General features: G+C 47.5%; 1 protein-coding gene across 1 annotated transcript in view; it reads right to left on the minus strand.

The window, feature by feature from the left end:
* The window catches only part of ATP1A3 (ATPase Na+/K+ transporting subunit alpha 3), a 316,872-nt gene that overhangs the window by 127,146 nt on the left and 165,956 nt on the right, over positions 1-23,770 (minus strand). The window contains exons 4-7 of the mRNA XM_086933041.1: positions 12,156-12,359; positions 11,209-11,322; positions 6,051-6,185; positions 514-631 (exon numbers count right to left, since the gene is read on the minus strand). Coding sequence (XP_086789167.1) covers positions 514-631; positions 6,051-6,185; positions 11,209-11,322; positions 12,156-12,359 — 571 coding nt within the window. The remainder of the gene's footprint in view (positions 1-513; positions 632-6,050; positions 6,186-11,208; positions 11,323-12,155; positions 12,360-23,770) is intronic.

Genomic DNA, 23,770 nt, shown 5'->3' on the forward strand with positions numbered 1-23,770 from the left:
GTGTAACATACAACTTAGAAAAATGCACTAAAGTGCATTTTTCTAAGTTTTCGCTATTTACCATGAAGTCAGACTTCGCGGTAAATAGCGGCCAAAAATAGCGATTTCGCAATTTTTAAATGCTTCTTGAATTGCATTTAAGGAATCTCTAATTGAGATTCCTTAAATGCAATTATTCGCAAATATGCGATTTCTAAAAATGCGATTTTTGCATTTGGGATGATGAATCCCAAAGGCAAAAATAGCGCTCGCAAGGGGCCAGATTCTCAAAATCTGGCCCTTTGCGAGCCGTTTTCGGCTTGATGAATCTGGCCGTTTGTGCTCTCCCCGTACATTTGCTGGGTACAAGCTTGCTGTAAGTAGACAGCAGGGGGTTCCCACAGGGCGAGGGGCCCTGGAACACTGAGCCCTGTCCATGGGTTTAAGAAGAGCAGCACCAGTGGCTGCTGAGTACAGGGCTGAGCTGTTGTGAAGCGCCGTGCATGCTGCACCACACGCACACTTGGCTCTTACCTTCCACACAGTTGGTTGAGAAGAATGTGATGTTTCTCGTCTCCAGGGGGTTGTCATGGGTGCAGTCCGGGGACCGAGTCTGGGGCTCCGACTCCCCCGTTAGGGAAGAGTTGTCCACCTGTAGGAGAGGTGAGGGGGTGGGGGTCCCAAGAAGGGGCAGGGGGGACAGAAGAGAAACAGAGAGGTAGACAAAATCAGAGCAATGCAGGGGAGGTGTGCAGCTGCAGGAGAAAGAGTGAAAGACGTCAGGAAGCACCGGGGGGCAGAAAGGAAGAGACGAAAGAGAACATGTCTTCTGATTAAGGGTGGGCATAGTTCGTGAAGTAGCGCTACGTGTAGCTACACAAAGTGCACTTCGCATTAGGTGAGCTACGCGTAGCACTAACACGAACTGCGTAGTAGCATGTTCGCACTGTGCAAGATGTCGTTTTCAATGATTGCACAGTGCAGACAAGCATCAGGCACTGTGCAATCATTGAAAACGGCATCTTGCACAGTGGGAGCTGTACTTTTCTGCAGCTCAAGTAGATTTTTACTCGAGCTGCAGCTTTTTCAATGCGGACTGGTAGTTTCTCATCGCGAGAGGTCGCAAGCATGCGCGACCACTCACAATGAGAAACCTGACCTCCCCGCGTAGAGAATCTTGCCGGGAGGTTTATTTTCCATGTTCGCGAACGGCAACTTGATGTTGTTGATCGTGAACAAGGAAAAAGTCTTGCGAAGATGTCACTTTGCTTGCTTGCGGTCGCCAACTTGGCGTTGAGAACCACGAGCAAGCAAAAAATTAAGGTTGCACTACGCTACGCATGTTTGCACTGTGCTACGTGCAGTTCGCGTAGTGCGAAGTTGCGCAAACTTCCAAACTACGCGAGCGTAGCGTACTGCTTTGCCCACGGTTACTCATGATGTAGCAGTCTCATCTCAGCCTACTAATGGTAAACAGCAGATGTGCCCAACATGCAAAGCTCTGATTCAGGGTGGGAGATGATGGCTGCTCATCCAAACTCTTGCATGTCTCAGTTTCTGCAACCCCTGCTCTTAGGGTCCCTCTCTGGGTTTCACCCCTGCATTTGTCCCCACATCCCTTTTCCTCTTCTTGTGTGGTTAACCCCTCCAGTGCTCACAACCGGGTAAAGTCCTCTTAATGGATGGGCCCTCCAGCCTGTCCGAGATCACACTGTGGGTCAGAGGTATGCTGGCTTCAAGCTGGCACTCGGTCTTGGCGTGAATCCCCCCCCTTGAGAATGATGATAAGGAGACCGGAGTGCCAAAGAGCAAGCATGGTGTCAGCAGAGGTAGTGTGAGTGACAGAGTACGTACTGCTGGAGTTTAAGGGCCTTATTTATGAGGCCTTGCAACAGTTTTGCGCTTTCATCGTGTCACTTTCTGTGATGCATCTGCGGTGTAAAACATGCCCCCTGTTGCACCCTATTTACAAAGTGACACATTGGAGCAGATGCGTCACTTTGTAAACTCCTGTGCTACATTATACCTGCATCAGGTATAATGTATGAAGAGTGGGCGTTCCCATGTAAGTAAGCCTCATAGAAAATCTACCAGATTTCACTGCCCCACTTCTAGGGTGCAAATGCATCAATATCTTACGCCTGCCTCATGGCAGGCATAAGACTGACGCAAGCCCTTTCACATGGGGCTTGCCCCATGTGAAAGGACGCATTGCTGGAGTTGCCTCACTTTTGTGACACTCTCCAGCAATGCGTCACTTTTGCGTGTACAGATACATCAGAAATACTGACGTATCTGTAACTCCTTGCAACATGATGCGTCATACATTAAATATGACGCATCGATCATGTCGGAAGGAGGGCCCACTGAGAAGTGACGCATCGCTGCTTTCACGTACGGATGCGTAACTTCTCATAAATGAGGCCCTTCATTTGCCTCTTACCTTCGGATATGATTTGGAGATATCTTGATCCCTGTAGCCCAGGGGTTCGTCATTTCCACCCCCCTCCCAACCTCTTCAGTGGTGGCTATGACCCAGCAGTCAAGGCTTACTCAAGGAGGTGCTTGGTGGCCAGATGCTGTCTAACACACAGATCTTCAAACTTTTTTGCTCTGAGTCCCCCTAACCCTCCAAAAAATGATTGGAAGTTGGGCCGCCTCCAAAAGTTATGGCTAGTCTTGAGGGGGCGGGAGTAGCAGTGTTGAGTGAGGGGTGGGGCTTTGAGATAATTTCAAGGGCTCAAAATCTTTAACAATGAGCAAGTATGCCAAACAAAAACTAAAAACTGACAAAAAATCCTACCCCACATAACTGGGATTTATGAGTCTCTCATACTCCTGGGCCCCAGTGCAACTGCACCTGCTGCACTAAGGATAGCTGCAGCCCTGGGTGGCGGGCTGCCATTCCTGCCCCTTTCTCTTTTTCCCACCATGAGTGAACATCACTCCAATCCTGAAACAGACTCTGTCCTTTTCAGAAAAAATGAGCTGCCATGGGCTGCCCCCACAGGCCCGGCATCCTCAGTGGCAAGAGGCAGACAGAAACACTCAGATCGAGGCAGGAAGGTACAATATCCCGCCCAGTGGGAGGACCCATCAGTACCTGGGCCAGGAGGGAGGGCGGTGGATTGTGGGATAGCCCTAAGGAGCCTGTCCCGGTGCCCTTGTCTGGGCTCTGTGCAGGGTGGCCCTCTGACTGTCTCTGTGTAACAATGCCTGTGGCCGTCTGAGGGGCCCCTTAAGAACACATGTAAACCACAGCTCATCTCATATATTGTTATGTTATGTTATGTTATGTTAATTTAACTTCCAATGCTCACGAAACACCCCCTCGGGGGTAGGTCGGTGGATCTCAGCTCACAACCGAGACAGACCGAGTTAGGTCACAAAGAATGAAGTTTGAAGGAGTGTTCTAAATTTATAGGGGCAGATTTACAAGCTCCTTGTGCCACTTTTGCGTCACTTTTCCCATGTTAAAAGTGACGCAAATGTGGCACTAAGGGGTTTGTAAATAAGCCCCATAGTGTTCCGCGCATTGAAGTATATGGAATGGGAGCTTATCCCAGGCCAGGGGTTCAAGGCAGGAACTGGATCTGCCTCCTAAATGAAATTTGCTGAACCCTGCGTCTGCGAGCAAGCCTTTAACCCCTTCGCCGCGGGGCTAATTTACCCGCGGCAAAGGGGTGGAGGGGGGCCGCGCGCGGTGCCACGGTGCTCATGACGAGCTCGGCTCGTCATGCAGCACGGTGACGCTGTGCTGATGACGAGCTGAGCTCGTCATGACCACGCCCGTTCCAAAGGAACGCCCAGCACAGCAGGGGAATTATCTCTGCGTGGGCGTTCAGTAACGGTCATGACGAGCTCAGCTCGTCAGCACAGCGCCACCGTGCTGCATGACGAGCTGAACTCGTCATGGGCACCCAAGAGGTTAAAGGTGACTCTTAAGGGTCTGCTTGGGCGATAAGGAACAGCGAAGAAGTGTCTCCTGGAATGTGAGTGGCATCTCTAGTGAAGGTGCCACTGGCCTGTAGAGAGAGTAGGGTATTGTCTGCGTAGGGGTGATTTCAAGTTCCTACATCTCTAAACATGGTTCTTGAGTTGACCCTGCCTTGAGGTGACTCTCTTTCCCACTCCTGTAGTTACCTGAGAGTCTGGTACCACTTGTCACAGGAGTGAGAGGTGCGTCTGACCTGGAGATGGAGTAGGATGTTGTTGGTGTAGGGGTGATGGGAAGAGCCCCCACCTCCCTATGCCACTCTTGAGTTGACCCTGCCTTGAGGTGACTCTCTCTCCCACTCCTGTAGTTACCTGCGAGTCTGGTACCACTTGTCACAGGAGTGAGAGGTGCGTCTGATCTGGAGATGGAGTAGGATGTTGTTGGTGTAGGGGGATGGGAAGTGCCCCCACCTCCCTATGCCACTCTTGAGTTGACTCTCCCTTGAGTTGACTCTCTCTTCCACTCTTGCAGTCACCTGAGAGTCTTGTAATCTTTGTCTAACTCGAGCTTGCTATTTTAACTACAAAGCCCAAACCTTCCTTTCTAATATATATATATATAAATATATGTCACCCCTATAGCAGGACTACTGAGTCCTAAGGCAGGGAGCTTTATATTATAAAGGAAGGACATGTATATGTCTTAAAAATAAAAATTCTAAATTGTCATTTTTAATTTGGAAAAGATTGACACCACATTGGAGAGTAATGGGCTATCCATTATCAACTCAGCTGTGCTAACTTCTGAATGGGACTACTAAAGTTCAAGGTATCAAAATATTTGTTATATACAACTCCACATGATGCCTCAGTCAAATTTAATGTAATTTTTACAGATATGACATTTTCAGAAAGTTGCCACTCTGTTGTCCAAGTTTTCCAGTGGTAATTCACAGATGCTGGCCACCAGACAGCCTCCGCCCTCCTGGGTAGAAGTATGGATGACTCTTGAGCGGTAACAATAGAGGCCGTCGGAAGAGGAATTACCTCTCCCTGGCAGGTGTGAGGCCAAAAGGCGAGCTTTAAAGGGGGAACAGCCTTTGAATTGCAAGTGTTGGACGCACACAAGAGCGGGGGCTCTTGTGCTCAGGTCGACAAGTTGGGCGAAGGGGAGGAGAGACCAGCTGCCAAACCGTTTTCTCCATGGGCATGTAGTCCTCAGGTATCCACACCTCTAGGGTGGGATACCAAGCTCTACACACTGAGAGAGGGGTTCTGCCATCTTGGGAGTGAGAAGAATAGTGCACTCTGGGATAGCTAGATGCCGTACATTGCAGGAAGTCATCATCAGGTGGGGAAGCCCCCAATAGCCCATTGGCTTCTAACTGCTGCATCCCCAGAGGACACTTTCTGGGCATAAATATGGCACCACTGGCACCCAGACCTCAGATCACACCTGAACTAGAGAGAGGACCGACAAAGGACTGCCCTCCTAAGAGGCTGACCAGAGAGGCTGTGCCGACTGCTGGACTGTACCTGCTGATCCCTGGGCTAGAGAGAGATGGAGGATTGTGCCCTCTTGATTGGTCAAAATGAATCTGGAATAATTATCAAACCTCTTCTGGTGTTTTTCACATGCTTGGTTATAGAATTTTCATAAGTGAGATGAGAAACAGACTAGTGAAAGATAGCCAACACGTGTTTTGCCCTAGTGGTCCACTGACCATGGGCTTTTTCAAGGCAAGGCAGAACTTTATTCTGGGACCGCAGAGATTAAACACCGTCCTTTCTGAGAAACACAAAGATTACTTTTATACACAACAAAACTTTGCCTTGAAAAAGCCCACGGCCAATGGACCACTAGGGCGAAACACGTGTCGGCTATCTTTCACTAGTCTGTTTCTCATCTCACTTATGAAAATTCTAATAAAAACCAAGCACGTGAAAAACACCAGAAGAGGTTTGATAATTATTCCACATTCATTTTGCCAAATCAAGAGGGCACAATCCTCCATCTCTCTCTATACCATTTCAGATTAGGATCATGTGACTCACTGCCAGTCCAGAGTGGGAAGAGCCTGTCATGCCCTCTGTACCCCCCTCAACCCTCACCCTTGAGTCCGGTTGCCACACACCTTGCAGCCGTGGGCAGAGATGATTCGGAGGTCGGCGGGCACTCGGTCTCCACCCTTCACCTCCACCAGGTCACCGACCACCACCTCCTCTGCGTTCACCTGCATCTTCTCTCCTTCTCGGATCACCAGGGCTTGCTGCGGAGGCAGGAGAGAAAGAGAGGTATATGTGAACAGGACAAGCAGTTTAGAGAGGTGTGTGACAGGAGCAGGGCAGGGTGGCAAGATAAATTGAGGGTCTAGTACCTACCATGTATGCCCTTCCTTCGGTCGCTCACATGACCAGACTTGTCTACTATTGAGCCCCCCACCTGCCCTTACCTGGGGTATCTTCCCTAGCTGGGGTACCTACCTTATCTGCTCTCCCTGAGGTGCCAGCCATGGGTGGCCTTACCAAGGACTTGCGTCCTATTGAGGACTCTCCACTGCCCTTATCTGGGACAGTTTCCCAGTCTGTCCTTCCTAAGGCACTTCACCTGGTTGGCCATACCAAGGACCTATTTCCTATTGACCACCCTACCTGCCCTTACTTGGGCTACCAAAAAGCGTGGTTTCCTTTCACATTAAATAGCCTGCACTTACCGGCCGCTTGGCTTTCTGACCAGCGGTGAGTAACCTTCTGTGCCCTGTGATTTCTCAAGCATATATAAAGTAACCCTGGGCCTAGTTCGCGTAGTAGCGCCACGCGTAGCTACGTGAAGTGCACTTCGCACTATGCGACCTACGCGTATCTACGTAAACTGCATAGTGCACTGTGCAAAATGCTGTTCGCACTGATGGCACAGTGTCGGATGCTTGTCCGCACTGTGCAATCAGTGCAAACCACATCTTGCACAGTGAAAGCGGTCGTTTTCTGCCGCTCAAGTAGATTTCTACTCGAGCTGCAGCTTTCTCAACACGGACTGGTAGTTTCTTATCGCAAGCGGTCGCGAGCATACGCGACTACTCGCAATGAGAAACCTGATCTCCCTGTGTTGAGAATCTCGCCGGGAGGTTTATTTCCCACTCTCGCGACCGGCAACTTGATGTTGCTGATCCTGAACGAAGAAAAAGTCTCACCGGGATGTCATTTTGCTCGCAGTCGTCAACTTGACGTTAAGGACCACGAGCAAGCAAAAAATGACAGCAACGCTTCGCTACGCATGTTTGCACTGTGCTACGTGCAATTCGTGTAGTACGAAGTAGCGTAAACTTCACAAACTACGCGAGCGTAGCGTAATGCTTCGCCCAGAGATAGTTTAAAGTGGCTTTTATTCGTGTGATAGTGATTTTTGAATCCAGGCCTTAACATTATGGAAACATGCGAAATGGCAATAATGGGTCAGTTTGTTTAAACTAGTCCATTGTTTCTTTTCTTTTCTTGACAAATGCGAGTTATTCTTATTGTAGAGGTCTTTACAGCACCGGAGGTATTTCGGATATTATTATGACCATTTATATGGTTGGTGACTCGAGCTGTATATTTGGATAATTGCCTTTTTTTAAATGTTGGTTAGCTCTTTACTGATGCAATCTGGATTACGGGCATCATTGTGCTCGTTTTGGCGTCAAGATCCCTGTGTATTTTTGGACCAGTGGTCACTAGGTTTAATCAACTTTTACTATACAGGTGGCTTTACATGTTTAAGCACCGTCAAATGATTGCTGAGGTAACACTGTAATTTAGATATATCTATTTGAGCATCCAAATTTACCCATGTTGTGATATGTCTGTTCATGCATGCTCATTTTTTAAGCAACACTTTTGCCAGGTATGTCGCGCATACCCACATGAATTATTGCGCACGCCTCACAAATTTATTGTCCTATCTTTGAAAATCTTTTCTGATACCTTCTTATAATTTGCATGTTTTTAATATGTTTTAAGGCATTCTGAAGTAATTGTGGCATCTGCGTGTCTTTCTAGGTTACTAATCAACCCAGTACGGATACTTTAGATGTACTTGTGGCACCCATTAATTTAATAAATTGAAATCTTGCAAAATTCACTGGAATTAAACCATTTTAGAATTGATTTTCAATGGGTCAATTTTTCGACCTTTGTTCTCCTCCTCTGTTTCTCTGTTTAGGAGCTTACGGGCCCTCATCTTGATAATACAGCCTGATTGCACGCACTGTCAGCTATTGGTAATTACCGTTGACTACCTTTTGATATAGTATTGCTTTACCTATAACGTCACCTAATTTAAGCCTATTTACTTCCAGGTGCACCTTCCCCTCATTCACCTTTCCCTTGAGTCCTGATGAAGACCCCCCAATAAGAATGAAGCTACCTTTATGATTACAGGGGTCGAAACGTTGACATATTGGAAGTTGTATCAAACGCAGGCGACAGAGACATGTTTATCTGTGCCTATAATGTTATGTTTTGTTACTTTATTGGTTTGCCAAGTAAAAGGCAGGATTGGATCTAAAAAACTTGGATGTATCTGAAACACATCACCTTTCCGTTTCTTTACACCATCACTCATTTCTCTTGGATCACTCACAAACCCCACCCCGTCCCTTCCTTTTCTGTCTGAGCACCAATGTGTATCTATGTTGATTAATCGCATATTCTTATGTCTTGAATAATTTCGATTCTGTGAGCAAATTAAATGACAAGAAATCATCTGTCTTTGCAGTGACGTTTACATTATTTAATGTATTTGAATTTGGTTCTACATACATGAATTTAAAATCAATTTTCCACTGTGACAGTTTAATTATGTACCAATGATAGTGCAAACACAACTACTAACCACCCACTCAAACAAGTGTGGCAATTGAGACTATTCAAGGCCCTCAAAGCAATAAGAATGGCCTGGACAGCAGGTTATAGTTTAAATGTATATTGATTAATAATTAACTGTTGCTTTGTTCATCTTTAAATTAGCCAGACTACGCCACCTTGTGGCAGACTGTCACAAGTGCAGGTGCTGAGCACCAGAAACCATGCCTCAAATTAAGCACTGGTTTAGTAGGGCTGCCAAAGACTGTTGAGAGGTAATGAAGGACCAGATATGGCTCTTGTCAGAGATGTTATTGGTGTATTATACTATTGGGTACTTGTGAACTATTTCAAGTATATGGGCTTGGGACACCTCACGCAACCAGATGGGTAAACAAAGAATAGGCCAGGTTGTTGGAGCTTAGGAGGTGCGAGGTGTGATGACATCACCCAGGGCATGAATGGTTGTTGTTTGTAGTGCTGCATCAGCATATAAATCCAGACTAATGCTCATGAAGGAGGTGGTTCTCATTGGTTTTCATCAAGGAGCCTGAATCAGAATAATTTATTTGATTCTAGTTGAGCGCGTAAAGGTTGGGTATATGCTAGGTTAATGGGGTCCAAGAATACTTTCTTCTACATCGAGAGGATCTGGGACACCTCACGAGTGCCCTTCCATGAGGCAGCGCATTCTCTTATGCCCCCATCACTGGCGCTGCTTATACCTGCCTGACCAAGGGTATCTCAGTCATATCTACCTAATTCTCATCTGCCCTTACCAGGGGTACCTCCTCCAGCGATCCTACCCCAGGTGCCTCCTTCTCATGTGCAGTACCTTAAGCACCTCCTCCCATCTGCCCTCACCTGGGACAGTTTTATTCTCTCTTTCCTCACCTGGGGCAGTTTTCTTCTTCTCTCTTCCCTCACCTGGGACAGTTGTCTTCTTCTCTCTTCCCTTACATGGTACAATTTTCTTCTTCTCTCTTCCCTCACCTGGGACAGTTTTCTTCTTCTCTCTTCCCTTACATGGAACAGTTTTCTGCTCCTCTCTTCCCTCACCTGGGACAGTTTTCTTCTCCTCTCTTCCCTCACCCGAGATAGTTTTCTTCTCTCTTCCCTTACCTGGGACAGTTTTCTTCTCCTCTCTCCCCTCACCTGGGACAGTTTTCTTCTCTCTTCCCTTACCCGGGACAGGTTTCTTCTTCTCAATTCCCTCACCTGGGACAGTTTTCTTCTTCTCTCTTCCCTCACCTGGGACAATTGTCTTATTCCCTCTTCCCTCACATGCTACAGTTTTCTTCTCTCTTCCCTCACCTGGGACAGTTTTCTTCTCATCTCTTCCCTCACCGAGATAGTTTTCTTCTCTCTTCCCTTACCTGGGACAGTTTTCTTCTCCTCTCTTCCCTCACCTGGGACAGTTTTCTTCTCTCTTCCCTTACCCGGGACAGGTTTCTTCTTCTCAATTCCCTCACCTGGGACAGTTTTCTTCTTCTCTCTTCCCTCACCTGGGACAATTTTCTTCTTCCCTCTTCCCTCACATGCTACAGCTTTCTTCTCTCTTCCCTCACCTGGGACAGTTTTCTTCTCCTCTCTTCCCTTACCTGGGACAGTTTTCTTCTCTCTTCCCTTACCCGGGACAGGTTTCTTCTTCTCAATTCCCTCGCCTGGGACAGTTTTCTTCTTCTCTCTTCCCTCACCTGGGACAATTTTCTTCTTCCCTCTTCCCTCACATGCTACAGTTTTCTTCTCTCTTCCCTTACCTGGGACAGTTTTCTTCTCCTCTCTCCCCTCACCTGGGACAGTTTTCTTCTCTCTTCCCTTACCCGGGACAGGTTTCTTCTTCTCAATTCCCTCACCTGGGACAGTTTTCTTCTTCTCTCTTCCCTCACCTGGGACAATTGCCTTCTTCCCTCTTCCCTCACATGCTACAGTTTTCTTCTCTCTTCCCTCACCTGGGACAGTTTTCTTCTCCTCTCTTCCCTCACCCGAGATAGTTTTCTTCTCTCTTCCCTTACCTGGGACAGTTTTCTTCTCCTCTCTTCCCTCACCTGGGACAGTTTTCTTCTCTCTTCCCTTACCAGGGACAGGTTTCTTCTTCTCAATTCCCTCACCTGGGACAGTTTTCTTCTTCTCTCTTCCCTCACCTGGGACAATTTTCTTCTTCCCTCTTCCCTCACATGCTACAGTTTTCTTCTCTCTTCCCTCACCTGGGACAGTTTTCTTCTCCTCTCTTCCCTCACCTGGGACAGTTTTCTTCTCTCTTCCCTTACCCGGGACAGGTTTCTTCTTCTCAATTCCCTCACCTGGGACAGTTTTCTTCTTCTCTCTTCCCTCACCTGGGACAATTTTCTTCTTCCCTCTTCCCTCACATGCTACAGTTTTCTTCTCTCTTCCCTCACCTGGGACAATTTTCTTCTTTTTTCTTCCCTTACCTGGGCACAGCTCTCTTACCTGGGGCACCATACTCTTGAAGGACTCCATAATCTTGGAACTCTTGGCCTCTTGGTAGTAGGAGAAGCATCCTGTGATGATGACGACAGCAGATAACACCACGCCGAGGTAAAGCTGGGAGGGCACAAAGAGAGGGGTCGAGATTAGGACAATGACCACAGGAGCAGTGGAAGAACCTGACATTATAGCAACTTTACCAAATAAATATGTTTAAACTGAGGCATTTGGTCTGCAGAAGACTACCCATTTTTGGCTTGAAAAATAGGTAGTCTCCAGCCTTAATCGGGTCTATTGGCATGTATGTGGACATGGCCGCTGAGCCACGCCTGCTGCAGCACCCGCCAGCAGCTCCTCATCCCCGCGGTGTAGCACAATGGCATTGCCCACCTGCCTGCAGCTGCCCAGCCTGCCCTGGAGCTTGGTGAAATGCAGAGTCAGGGTCAAAGGAACAGGAGACCACTCTTGGCCCACCACCACAGAGTGCCACCTGGAGGCGTCTCCAGGTACTGCAAGTCTTCAGCTGCTTTAACACTCACAGCGCCACCTGGTGGACACACACAGACATCACAACTTCTGCCCTGCTCAGAATCAGCTACCTGGACACCATATAAAACTGTCCTTGGCTGCCACACAAGCCTGCACCACATGACCCAGCAAGTAGACACACCCCCGGCTGGTTCTTCAAGGACCCCACCACCATAGACACATATTTCACGCATGGCTCTCCATGGCAGAGGATCAACAAACAGGGGCCACAGTTCCCCACCATGCTAAACCATAGCTCTCACACATCCGTTTATGGCACTTTCGCCATTCAGCACCCTGGCTAACCCAGCTCCCTCTGTGGGTCCATGCACCCCCATACTCCCTTCCCACACTTCCCTCTTCCCTCTGAGTCCATGCACTCCACACTCCCTTCCCCCACTTCCCTCTGAGTGCATACTCACGTTGTCATTGGCCGGGGAATCCTCTGTCCCCACCTGGATACCGTACGCCAGGAAGCAAAGGATGGCGCCAATCCACAGCAGGATGGAGAATCCACCGAAGAGTTGTCGGCAGAACTTGACCCACTCGGGGGTCGTGGGTGGGGGCGTCAGTGCATTGGGTCCGTCCCTTTCCAGGATCTCTGCGGCTTTACTGAGGGTGAGCCCCTGGGGAGAGAGAGAAAGTAGGGGCTGGTGATAAAACAGAATGACTAACTGCAACCCTCACTAACACCGGCTGTCAAGGAGTGGAAACGGCCTTTACAGCGCGGGCTAAGCCATGCTTGCGTTTCCCCGCAAGCAAAACTACGCTTGCCTTAACCACGCATATGCGCGGCTGAGGTAGTGCGTGGTCTAGATGTCTGTATGGGAAGAACAGCAACAGCAACAAGAACAGGACTCATCGGGACAGAAAGCTCTATGCAGACAGGTAAGAGGGTCTAGGGCTCTGGGTTGGGGGTAGTTATTAGGACTGGGGAGGCCAGAAATGTTTTTAGGGCTCGGGAGGGGTCCGAGTTGCTTTTTAACTGGGGGTTGAACTGTTTTTAGGGCTCAGGGGGTTTGGGCTAGTGTTTAGAGCTCAAAGGGGATCAGGTCATTTTTAAGGCTCGGGGGGTCTGATAGCGTTTAGGGCTCAGAGAGTTCAGGGTACTTTTTAGGGCTTGAGGGTGGTTGGGGTGTAGTTTATAGGGCCCAGGGGGATGTTTAGGGCTATTGAGAAGTTGAGGTAGTTTTTAGGGCTTGGGTTTTGTCGGGGAAGTGTATAGGGCTCAGAAGGGTCTGGTAGTATTTAAGGGTCAGGGGAGGTCGGTCGGTTTTAGGGCTCAGGGCAAGGGGTCCGGGGGTGATCTTTACCACACATATCCCTTTACCAGTCATGCCTTTACCACGAAATTGAGTGATAAAGGAATTAATTGTTCAAACGCATTCGGGCAGCATTGTAGAGCATGGTTTAGACACGTGCCATACAACCCTGCAAAGGTCCACCGCTGGCCCCCTCCCCTAAATCAGGATCGGAGGGTTGGCGGGTCCCTATGTAATTTGACTGGACAGCAAATGGAGTATTCTGTACCCTGATAGCAGAGTTCATCAGCCGTAATCCAAGACTTGAGAGGGGGGGATCATCTACAACCAGTCAGGGGAGTGTGTGATCTGTAATCCAAGACCACAGAGTGCAGGTTGGGCTTTTACAGAACAAGAGAGTGTGTGACCTTTAACTAAAAGAGCAGAGTGGAGGGGTCTACTGCAAACTGACAGGAGACGGCATGCTCCATAATCCATGCAGTCCAGGACAGGGGAGTGCAACCCGGCTGGAGAGAGCGCATGACCGGTAATCAAAGACAAGAGAGTGCAGGGGGCTGGGTATCCTGACGGGGGAGTTCATGCTCATGGGTTATCCAAGATAGGAGGGTGCAGGGGTCTTCTATAAACTGACAGGATAGTGAATGTCCTGTAATTCAAGACAGGAGACTTGAGGGCCCTTCTGTAACCTGACAACTGAGTGCATACTCTGTAATCCAAGACCAAAAATTGGAGGGGTCTTCTATAACCACACAGGAGAGCACATGATCTGTAATTCAAGAGAAGGCAGTGCAGGGGTCTCCTGTAAACTGAAGCTGAGTGCATGATCCGTAATCGAAGATGAGACTGGTGGGGTCTTCTGTAACTCGACGGACGAGTGCATGATCCGTAATCGAAGATGAGACTGGTGGGGTCTTCTGTAACTCGACGGACTAGTACATGATCTGTAATCGAAGATGAGACTGGTGGGGTCTTCTGTAACTCGACGGACAAGTGCATGATCCGTAATTGAAGATGAGACTGGTGGGGTCTTCTGTAACTCGACGGACGAGTGCATGATCCGCAATCGAAGATGAGACTGGTGGGGCTTGTGTGCCTCGACGGACGAGTACATGATCTGTAATCGAAGATGAGACTGGTGGGGTCTTCTGTAACTCGACGGACTAGTGCATGATCTGTAATCGAAGATGAGACTGGTGGGGTCTTCTGTAACTCGACGGACAAGTGCATGATCCGTAATCGAAGATGAGACTGGTGGGGTCTTCTGTAACTCGACGGACGAGTGCATGATCCGCAATCGAAGATGAGACTGGTGGGGTCATCTGTAACTCGACGGACGAGTACATGATCTGTAATCGAAGATGAGACTGGTGGGGTCTTCTGTAACTCGACAGACGAGTGCATGATCTGTAATCGAAGATGAGACTGGTGGGGTCTTCTGTAACTCGACGGACGAGTGCATGATCCGTAATCGAAGATGAGACTGGTGGGGTCTTCTGTAACTCTACGGACGAGTACATGATCCGTAACCCAAAAGAGAAGAGTGGTGGGGCCTCCTGTAACCTAAAGCTAAGTGAATGATCTGTAATCAAAGACCAGGGACTAGTGGGGTCCTCTGGAACCAAACGAGAAAGTGCTTGATCTGTAATCTAAGAGAGGCAGGTGCACGAGTCTCCTGTAATCTGAAACTGAGTGCAGATCTGTAATCGCAGATCAGAGATTGGAGGGGTCCCCTGTAACTAGACGGGAGAGTGCATGAGCTGTAATCCAGGACAGGAGAGTAGAGGGGTCTTGTGTAAGCGAAAGAAGAGCTCTTGAATAATCCAAGGCGTGAGAGCGGAGGGTTCTTCGGTAATCTGACAGGGAGGGTTCATGATCTGTAATCCAGAACAGGAGAGTGGAGGGTCGTCTATAACTGGCAGGAACATTCATGCTCATAAGTAATCCAAGACAGGAGAGTAGAGGGTTTGTCTGTAATTTTAAAGGACAGGACATAATTTGTAATCCAAGATCAAAGATTGGAGCGTCTTCTGTAATCTAATAGCTGAGAGCATAAACTCTAATCCAAGCCACAAGCGTGGAGGGGTCTTCTGTAACAAGAGAGCTCATGACCAGTAATCTAAAACAGGAGAGTGAAGGGTCTTCTGTAATCTAACATCTGAGTGAATGATCTGTAATCGAAGACAGGAGTGAAGGGTCTTCTTTAATCTAACAGCTGACTAAATGATCTGTAATACAAGACAGGAGTGAAGGGTCTTCTGTAATCTAACATCTGAGTGGATGATCTGTAATCCAAGACAGGAGTGAAGGGTCTTCTGTAATCTAACAGCTGACTAAATGATCTGTAATACAAGACAGGAGTGAAGGGTGTTCTTTAATCTAACAGCTGAGTGAATGATCTGTAATCCAAGACAGGAGTGAAGGGTCTTCTGCAATCTAACATCTGAGTGAATGATCTGTAATCGAAGACAGGAGTGAAGGGTCTTCTTTAATCTAACAGCTGACTAAATGATCTGTAATACAAGACAGGAGTGAAGGGTCTTCTGTAATCTAACATCTGAGTGGATGATCTGTAATCCAAGACAGGAGTGAAGGGTCTTCTGTAATCTAACAGCTGACTAAATGATCTGTAATACAAGACAGGAGTGAAGGGTGTTCTTTAATCTAACAGCTGAGTGAATGATCTGTAATCCAAGACAGGAGTGAAGGGTCTTCTGCAATCTAACATCTGAGTGAATGATCTGTAATCGAAGACAGGAGTGAAGGGTCTTCTTTAATCTAACAGCTGACTAAATGAGCTGTAATACAAGACAGGGGAGTGGTGGGGTCTTCTATAACCTGAGAGGAGAGTTGATGGCCTGTAATACTAGACTAGAGAGTGGAGTGGTCTTTTGTAACCGACAGGATAGTGCATGATATGCAATTCAAGACAGGAGTGTGGAGGGCCCTTTTGTAATATGAAAGCTGAGCACATGATCTGTAATCTAAGACAGGAAAGTTGAGAAGACTTGTGTAACCTGACAGGAGAGGAGATCACTCATATACGCTGATGCCTGCACGTTTCGAATGATGAGGGACCTGTAAAAAAAGGCCACAGGGATCCACTGGACCTTGTCATAGTAGAGAAATATTGTGCATTAATGGAAAGAATCCACCTGGATAGCATCATTGGTCTTGGTCCAACATAGATTCTATGCTCCAACTCAGTCTGTGTAAACAAGACAACGAAACCCACAAAGGAATACTGGATCCTAAGGAGAGGCCGAGTAGGAATGTCGTTGAGTCTATAGCGCCTTGGGACCCTCACGGGTGAGTAGCACGCTTTGCAAAACCCTGATTGATTCATTGATTGATTGGTTGATTGATTAATTGAGATTCCCCATTTGCTGTTCCACCAGTTTAGAGTAGATTCTCTGGGTGACCCTTAAGAAGGTGGACTTTCATGATACCTTCCACCCAAACGTATGTAGACCTGTAAATCGGAATCCCACCTTACAAGACCGCAAAGGTCGAAAAATACAGTTCCTTTTCTGTTGTATTTGGACAGTGATTGTTTTTTTAGGTTGGGAATGGAATGAGTGATTGTTATGACTGTATGAGAGTGTCTGTGTGAGGAGAGAGTGGAGTTGCATGCATGGGGGTATGACATCAGGTTGATAGCAACCATTTGATGATTTCTTCATTGCTGCCTTGTGTGTTTTATAGGTGTATATACCTACAAGATCACTTTCAAACAGGAAATGATGAATAATAACAAAAACAGATTTTTTTTATTTATTGGATCATATTATATAATTGTATATATTTATTGTGTGTATCTATGTTATACTTTTTTCTTTTCAAACAAAGAAATGCATTGTATAACACTGTATATATAGTATGTTTTCACTAATTGTTGGATGTCTAATTTGATTGTGATGATCAATATGCACAAAAAGACTACAAATTGAAGAAATTCATATTTAATATTAGAATAAAATGAAAAGCAACATGAGACTTATACAAGGAGGATTTTATTCATAGACCAGTTGTGAGCTGATTGCAACTTTTGTAAAAGTAATACAGTCTGATAGGACTACTACCCACTTTATTCATAGTTTTACTTCCCATGTGTCCTAGACTAGAAACGAGCCTGTAGACAGACTGTACCTGCCTTTGTTAAAGACCTTACAGGAGAGCTCCAAGACAGGAGAGCTGAGTGTATTCTGTAGCCAACATGAAAGTTAATGCTCTTGAGCAATCTGAGACTAGAGATTGGTTCTATAGTGGTTCTGGAGTCTTCTAGAATTGGACAATAGCATAACCCTAACTGTATAAAATGGATCAGATGCTCATACTTGGGTGAGCTGGAAAAACAACCAGAGAAAGTGGAAACGCAGAGCACATAACTAACAAATGTGCAGGCCTTTCCTTTAATGCGACCTGTTATTCACATCCTAGGTAGGGGCAGCCCTCTCGTCTCCCACTGTCAACCAATGATTCTGCCTTAGGAAGGCAGGGCCGTCTACCATTGGCTGCTTGTACTTAGTGACCGGTTAAGAGGTTGGGTCAGGCATCTCCTTACCCAGCAGGGCCGTCTACCATTGGCTGCTTGTACTTATTGACCGGTTTAGAGGAGGGGTCAGGCATCTCCTTACCCAGCAGGCCCGCCTGCCGTTGGCTGCTTGTACTTAGTGACCGGTTAAGAGGTTGGGTCAGGCATCTCCTTACCCAGCAGGGCCGCCTGCCATTGGCTGCTTGTACTTAGTGACCTGTTAAGAGGTTGGGTCAGGCATCTCCTTACCCATCAGGGCCGCCTGCCATTGGCTGCTTGTACTTAGTGACCGGTTAAGAGGTTGGGTCAGGCATCTCCTTACCCAGCAGGGCCTCCTGCCAAGGGTTGCTTGAATCTTGGGGCAGGGCAGGTTCAGATGAAGGTCTACTGTACCACCTCATCAAGCGCTGAGGGGGGTTGGGGGGTCTTGTCATGTGTCACCAGCATATGTGCAGGTTGTGGTCTAGTCCAGCATTCTGCACAGTGTGCATTAAAAGCACAGGTGTGTGGCTGGAGGTTGCAGTCATGCCCCTGCAACCAGCCTCCATGCCATTATTGACCCCTGCATTGCCACGCCACGACCCGAAGGTAGCACAACACCACACCGGCGACGAAGCATTGCTCAGTCCACGCCCCGCATCCCGTCTGCAGCGTGACGCGGCAGCATGTAGAGCCAACGTCTGCTTCCTCGTGTGTGCCTGAGGACTGGGGCCTGCAGCCCGTCTGGGATGCACCCTTGTGCCGGTGACCTATGCCCGGCCCACCGAACGCTGTCAGAGTGGCCGCGCCACCCTCAAACACCCCAGGCCGAACACTGGACACAGTGCATGCATGGTGCACGCGACCATGGCCCAACCTCTGCTGCCGAAAGGCACGTGGGTGTCTCAGGTTTCCCACGAGCTCTACACAATCCCAATGCGGCAGGCAGCACCCAGCAAGTAGCAATGCAGCACTACGTCCGACAGTGCACAGAGAACAAAGGAAAAACACAGGCCCGACAGCTGTGGGACCACGTGGGGCAAACAAAACAGAGGCCCTGTCTAGATTCCACAAGGCACACAGTTACACCATTGGCCCATCACATCATTAGACGCTGGTCACTCCACTGTCACTAGGACACCGTCAGCCCCATTACTTGCCACACTATAGATGGGTAGGGTCCCTCGGACTGGTGGCTGTATCACACCATCCACGTGATGACAATGCTCGTGCTGCAAAGTGACTCCGAAGTTCAACCAGTGCATCAGCCAAAGCCCTTCCTTCACCATAGCGAGGCCCCACAAGCCCAGGTGAGAAACATGTTGACCGCACAATAGAGCGCCCTACCTGAGACATAATCTCAGACATGCGCCTTTGTTTCTTTTAATCAGGGTGGGAGACCCATTGATTAAAATAGTTTTTGATGGTACTCCCTGACCTGTTTTAGTACTTTTCTCAGGTTATAAACCTTCACACCTTCATCTACACTGATTAGGCTCCTCACCCCCACGGCACCTAACAGCATTTGGAATAAGAGATCTCCGCAAAAGAGCCCCTCCTAGGGAGCCGTCAGGTATTGATTGATTTATTGTTAACCGTTCGATTATTTGAAATCATTACAGTAAAAAAGCTAAAATTGAAACACAAACCCCCTTGCCCGCCCACCCATGCAGCCCCCCTCCCCAGACCTCCTATGAACTTTAAAAGCCCTGGTTCAGACAGTCAATCTTGTATTGCTAGGTCCTTTTTGCCTTCAATCCGGGAGCTTAATTAAGTTGCAGCAATGTCCCACTCAAAGCGCATGAGGTGGCGGGCAGGCTCTTCTTTGCCCATCGATGTTATGGAAGCTCCTTATTTTCCCATTAATCAGTCTCTGAATTTCAAGAGCTTGTGGAAAATCATTTATACGCTTGCGTCTAGAGCCTGTCTGATCTGGTGAATGGTGAATGCGAGGTGGTGAGTTTTTAATTCCGAGATGCACCAATCTGATGCCTCCTTGAATTTTCTGATGCCAAGGTCTCTAAAAATGGGACGAAGCAGCTTTTGTCGTTCACTGGTCAATTTGGGGCAGCAACATAATAAATGGGGCCAGGATTCCCTTTGGTAGTTGCTTAGCCGGCAAGAAACGACTCCGTCTGCTCGCACCCATGCGGGACTAAAGTCCGCAGTTCTAGACTCCTTAAAAGGATTTTCCCTGCGGAGCTGGGCCCCTAGCGCTTCTCTTAGGTATGCTTAAACTTTCCCCATTGTGTACGATTTGTCCAAAGCCTTCGTGAAGGTGTTATGTTGAAGTCGCAGTGTAGTTAAATCCTTCTCATAGGAATGGTGCGGACCTGCCGTCTTACGATGTTTGACCAGGCCTCGTTCTGATGTTTAGGGCCCCTATTGCTTTGCCCAGCTTGGTGTACCAGGGGAGTCCTCTTCTATGAAGATTGTTACCAAGTGATGTTTGAGAGAGTTATACGGGGCTTTAAGGACTCTAATATAATACATAATTAGGTCCCCAAGGAGAGCCGGTCTGCAGAGCCTTAGTTCCAACCGTAACCTGGTGTTCCTTGCGTGCTGGGTACTTGTAGCACAATCTTGTGTGCTTTGACCTGAGCTGCTGCTAAAAGATTGTCTAAGACTCCTGGAAATGCCAAATGACCGTAGTTAATGTCCGGGATTAATTTTGCCTTAAGGACCCTCAACATGGGGTCTGCTGTAGGGCTGGACAAGCGTTGGCTTAGGTGTCTCATTGTTAGAATTACACTGTTGGTTTTGGCAGTTAAGTTTTTTATGAGTTGCCGATGTTGCCCTCTCATGTAGCCATACCCAAAGGTAATTGTAGGCTGTGTTGGTCCCAATTTGGTGATCTCCCAAATTCCAGATTGCTTGGTTTTTGTGGGAATATTTGCTGATTATCATTATCTTTGTTTTACCTTTGTTAACTGTCAGATGATGTTCCTTTTTGTACTTCCCCAGCTCTTTCAATGCTCTTTGGAGGCCCACCCTTGTGCCATCCATCTCTACTGCGTCATCTGCGTACTGAAGAATTTCCAGTCTTGCCGTGCCCAGTCTCAGTGGAACTAGACTTGTCTCTTTCAGAGCTCCCCCATGTCTGCAGTATATAGGTTAAATAGTAGGGGGGCCAGGACCCTGTCGGGTATTGCAGCGTCGACCTGATGAGGAGCAGCCCATATGATGAAGCATGACACCTCGCCGGGTGTGTGAGGGATCCATATTCCAAGAGGAGGAATCCTCAACCTCCTACACTTCATGACCACATACAACCAGTTTCCTCTTGTCTCAAAATTAGGAACAGCATATATTTTGTATTTTCATTATTGTTAGGGGATTTATGCTGGACCTGTCTAAAAAGCCCTTAGTCCCTCCTTTGTGATTGGAGGCCTCACAATATCATGGCCTGGATTACGGCTATAGAGCCGCTCGTTGTCGGCTAAACGCCGTCAGTACTAGCGCCAAAATGGAACCACTGGGTGGAGCACCTCCAATTCGATTTTGAAATTGCCAAAATCACAGTGGAAAGGTGCAGGGCCATCCTATTGCACCTAGGTGGGAAGGACATAAAAAAATAATCAAAACTTTGGTTGTAGCGACACCCAAGTCATAAGCTACTTTAGTTAGAGAGCACTCAGTGCACACTTTGAGTCGAGCGGCAAACAAGATTTATGAAAGATTTGATTTTTAGCAAGCCCATCAAGAGCCTGAAGAATCACTTGACACATCCCATGGTCGACGGAAAGAGTTGGAAATCACCTGGGGTTTCCATGACAAACAGGAAGAAATATAGGGGCTAATTAATAAAAGGCTGCTCATCGGTCAAACTGAGGGAGACCGTTCTTCAAGAATCAGAAAGATCGCTCCAAGGCATTTTGACCCTAGAACGGTCAAAGGAACTTGCTAAAGCCAGAGCATTACACACGAAGGCCGCGCTCCACATGTCAATCAAGACTAAGTAAGTATATTTTTTACATCCGTGCAACAGTCGGGAAAGACTGTGGTTACTTTGGGGGATCACCTCACAAGCTGAGTGACTGTCCTGCCAGAGGGAAAAGATGATCCGCCTGCTGAAAATATAACCATTTTGCAAAACTCTGCCAGTCATCAAAGAACAAACCCCAAAAGAAAAACACTCACAACAAGCCAGAGGACATGGAAAACTACATGGAAGAATACCCCATCCACACAGTCTTTGATGTAGGGGCTGCTTGATCAACTAGTTGCCCACTCCCACAATGCCAAGTTAAAATAGGACCTCACAAAGTCATTGCAGCCATTGACACAGAGGCATCCATCGAACAAATATCAGTGTGCACCCACCGCGACCTAACCAAACCCCCAGAACTAGAGAAAGTGAGAGTAAGGGTATTCACATATAGAAAAGTACTACCCATAACTCTGCTAGGGTGCTTTAAATTGTCAGTATTCCACAAGGAAGCAAGTGTCAACACTAGCATCTATGTAGCAAGGTGGCATGCTTGTAAGCGGGCAAACAGGAGGAACCCTAGAATTGATATCCTTCGCCCATTGAGTACAAGAGGAAGAACTGTTCACTATTCTTGAAGAATTTACCGAACTCTTCAAAGCCATTGGCAAAGAGGGAAAGAGGTCAAACTCCATATCAACCTGTCCAGTCAGCTAGTAGCCCTGCGACACTGACACATCACCTTTCATCTCTGGCCGAAGGTTCAGGAAGAGCTGGAGAAACTAGAATGAGCTGGCATTATCGACAAAGGTGACAGGTCCCAGCCCATGGGTCTTGCCGATCGTGGTCATGAAAAAGCAGAAGCAACCTGGGGAAGTCCGCATCTGTGCGAACATGAGACTCCCCAATATCGCCATCAAAATGGAATGCCACCTGACTCCCACTATGGACGACATCCTCAGGGAGCTCAGCGGAGCAAAATGGTTCTCAAACATCAACCTTCGCTCGGGATACCATCAGTTACCACTCCACCGAGTCAAGGCACCTCACAACCTTAATAAGCAGGCAGAATGAAAAGTAAACATATTTCTACCGTAGGTGGTGATTGCTGATAAGAGGCCGGACACCCGTCCCTGCTTCTTACTCTATTTCTGTGGCCTTATGGCAGTTACCAGTGGGTAGAATTAGATATTGTAACTGTCCGATTACTTACCAGTAATCTTCATTACTCTGAGTCCTAGTCTCCCCGTCATTCTCAGATACCTGCCCCCGCCCATTGGTGTTGCCCTTATGGCTGTCGAGGTACTTGGGGCCTCATTTATGAGGCTGTGCGTCACTTTTACGCCGCCGGTGCATCGCTTTTTGTGACGCACCAGTGGAGTAAAAAATGCGCCTTGTTGCACCATATTTACAAAGTGACGGATCTAGTTAGATGCGTCACTTTGTAAACCCCTGCGCCACATTATACCTGCGCCAGGTATAATGTATGCAGGGGGGGCGTTTTGACGCAAGAAAGGGTCATGGAAGTGACGCAGTGAAATCTATAAGATTTCACTGCGCCATTTCTTGGCCGCTAATGCGTCAAAATCTTATGCCTGCTTCATGGCAGGCGTAAGACTGACGCAGGCACTAACAACATGGGACTTGCCCATGTGAAAGTACACATTGCTGGAGTTGCGTCACTTTTGTGACACACTCCAGCAATGGGTCACTTTTGCGCCTACAGAAACGTCAGAAATACTGACGTATCTGTAACTCCTTGCGCCATGATGCGTCATACTGTAAATATGACGCATCAATCATGTCGCAAGGAGTGTGCACTGAGAAGTGACGCATCGCTGCTTTCACGCAGCGATGCGTCATTTCTCATAAATGAGGCCCTTGGTATTTCAGGAAGGGCCCGATTCACAGAACTAACTTAAGACAAAATCCTTGACTTAGTACTTTTGTTTTTCACAGAAGGCATTTAGTAGTAGTAAAGTTAGGATTTTGTCTTAAGTCTGTCTTAAGTCTGTCTTAAGTCTGTCTTAAGTCTGTCTTACGTCTTTCTTACGTCTGTCTTAAGTCTGTCTTAAGTCTGTCTTAAGTCTGTCTTAAGTCTGTCCTAAGTGTGTCTTAAATATGTCTTAAGTCTGCCTTAAGTCTGTCTTAAGTCTGTCTTAAGTCTGTCTTAAGTCTGTCTTAAGTCTGTCTTACATCTGTCTTAAGTCTGTCTTAAGTCTGTCTTACATCTGTCCTAAGTTTGTCTTAAGTCTGTCTTACGTCTGTCTTAAGTCTGTCTTAAGTCTGTCTTAAGTCTGTCTTAAGTCTGTCTTACGTCTGTCTTACGTCTGTCTT

The sequence above is a fragment of the Lissotriton vulgaris genome, chromosome 7, assembly GCF_964263255.1.
Source record: "Lissotriton vulgaris chromosome 7, aLisVul1.2, whole genome shotgun sequence".
NCBI lineage: Eukaryota > Metazoa > Chordata > Amphibia > Caudata > Salamandridae > Lissotriton > Lissotriton vulgaris.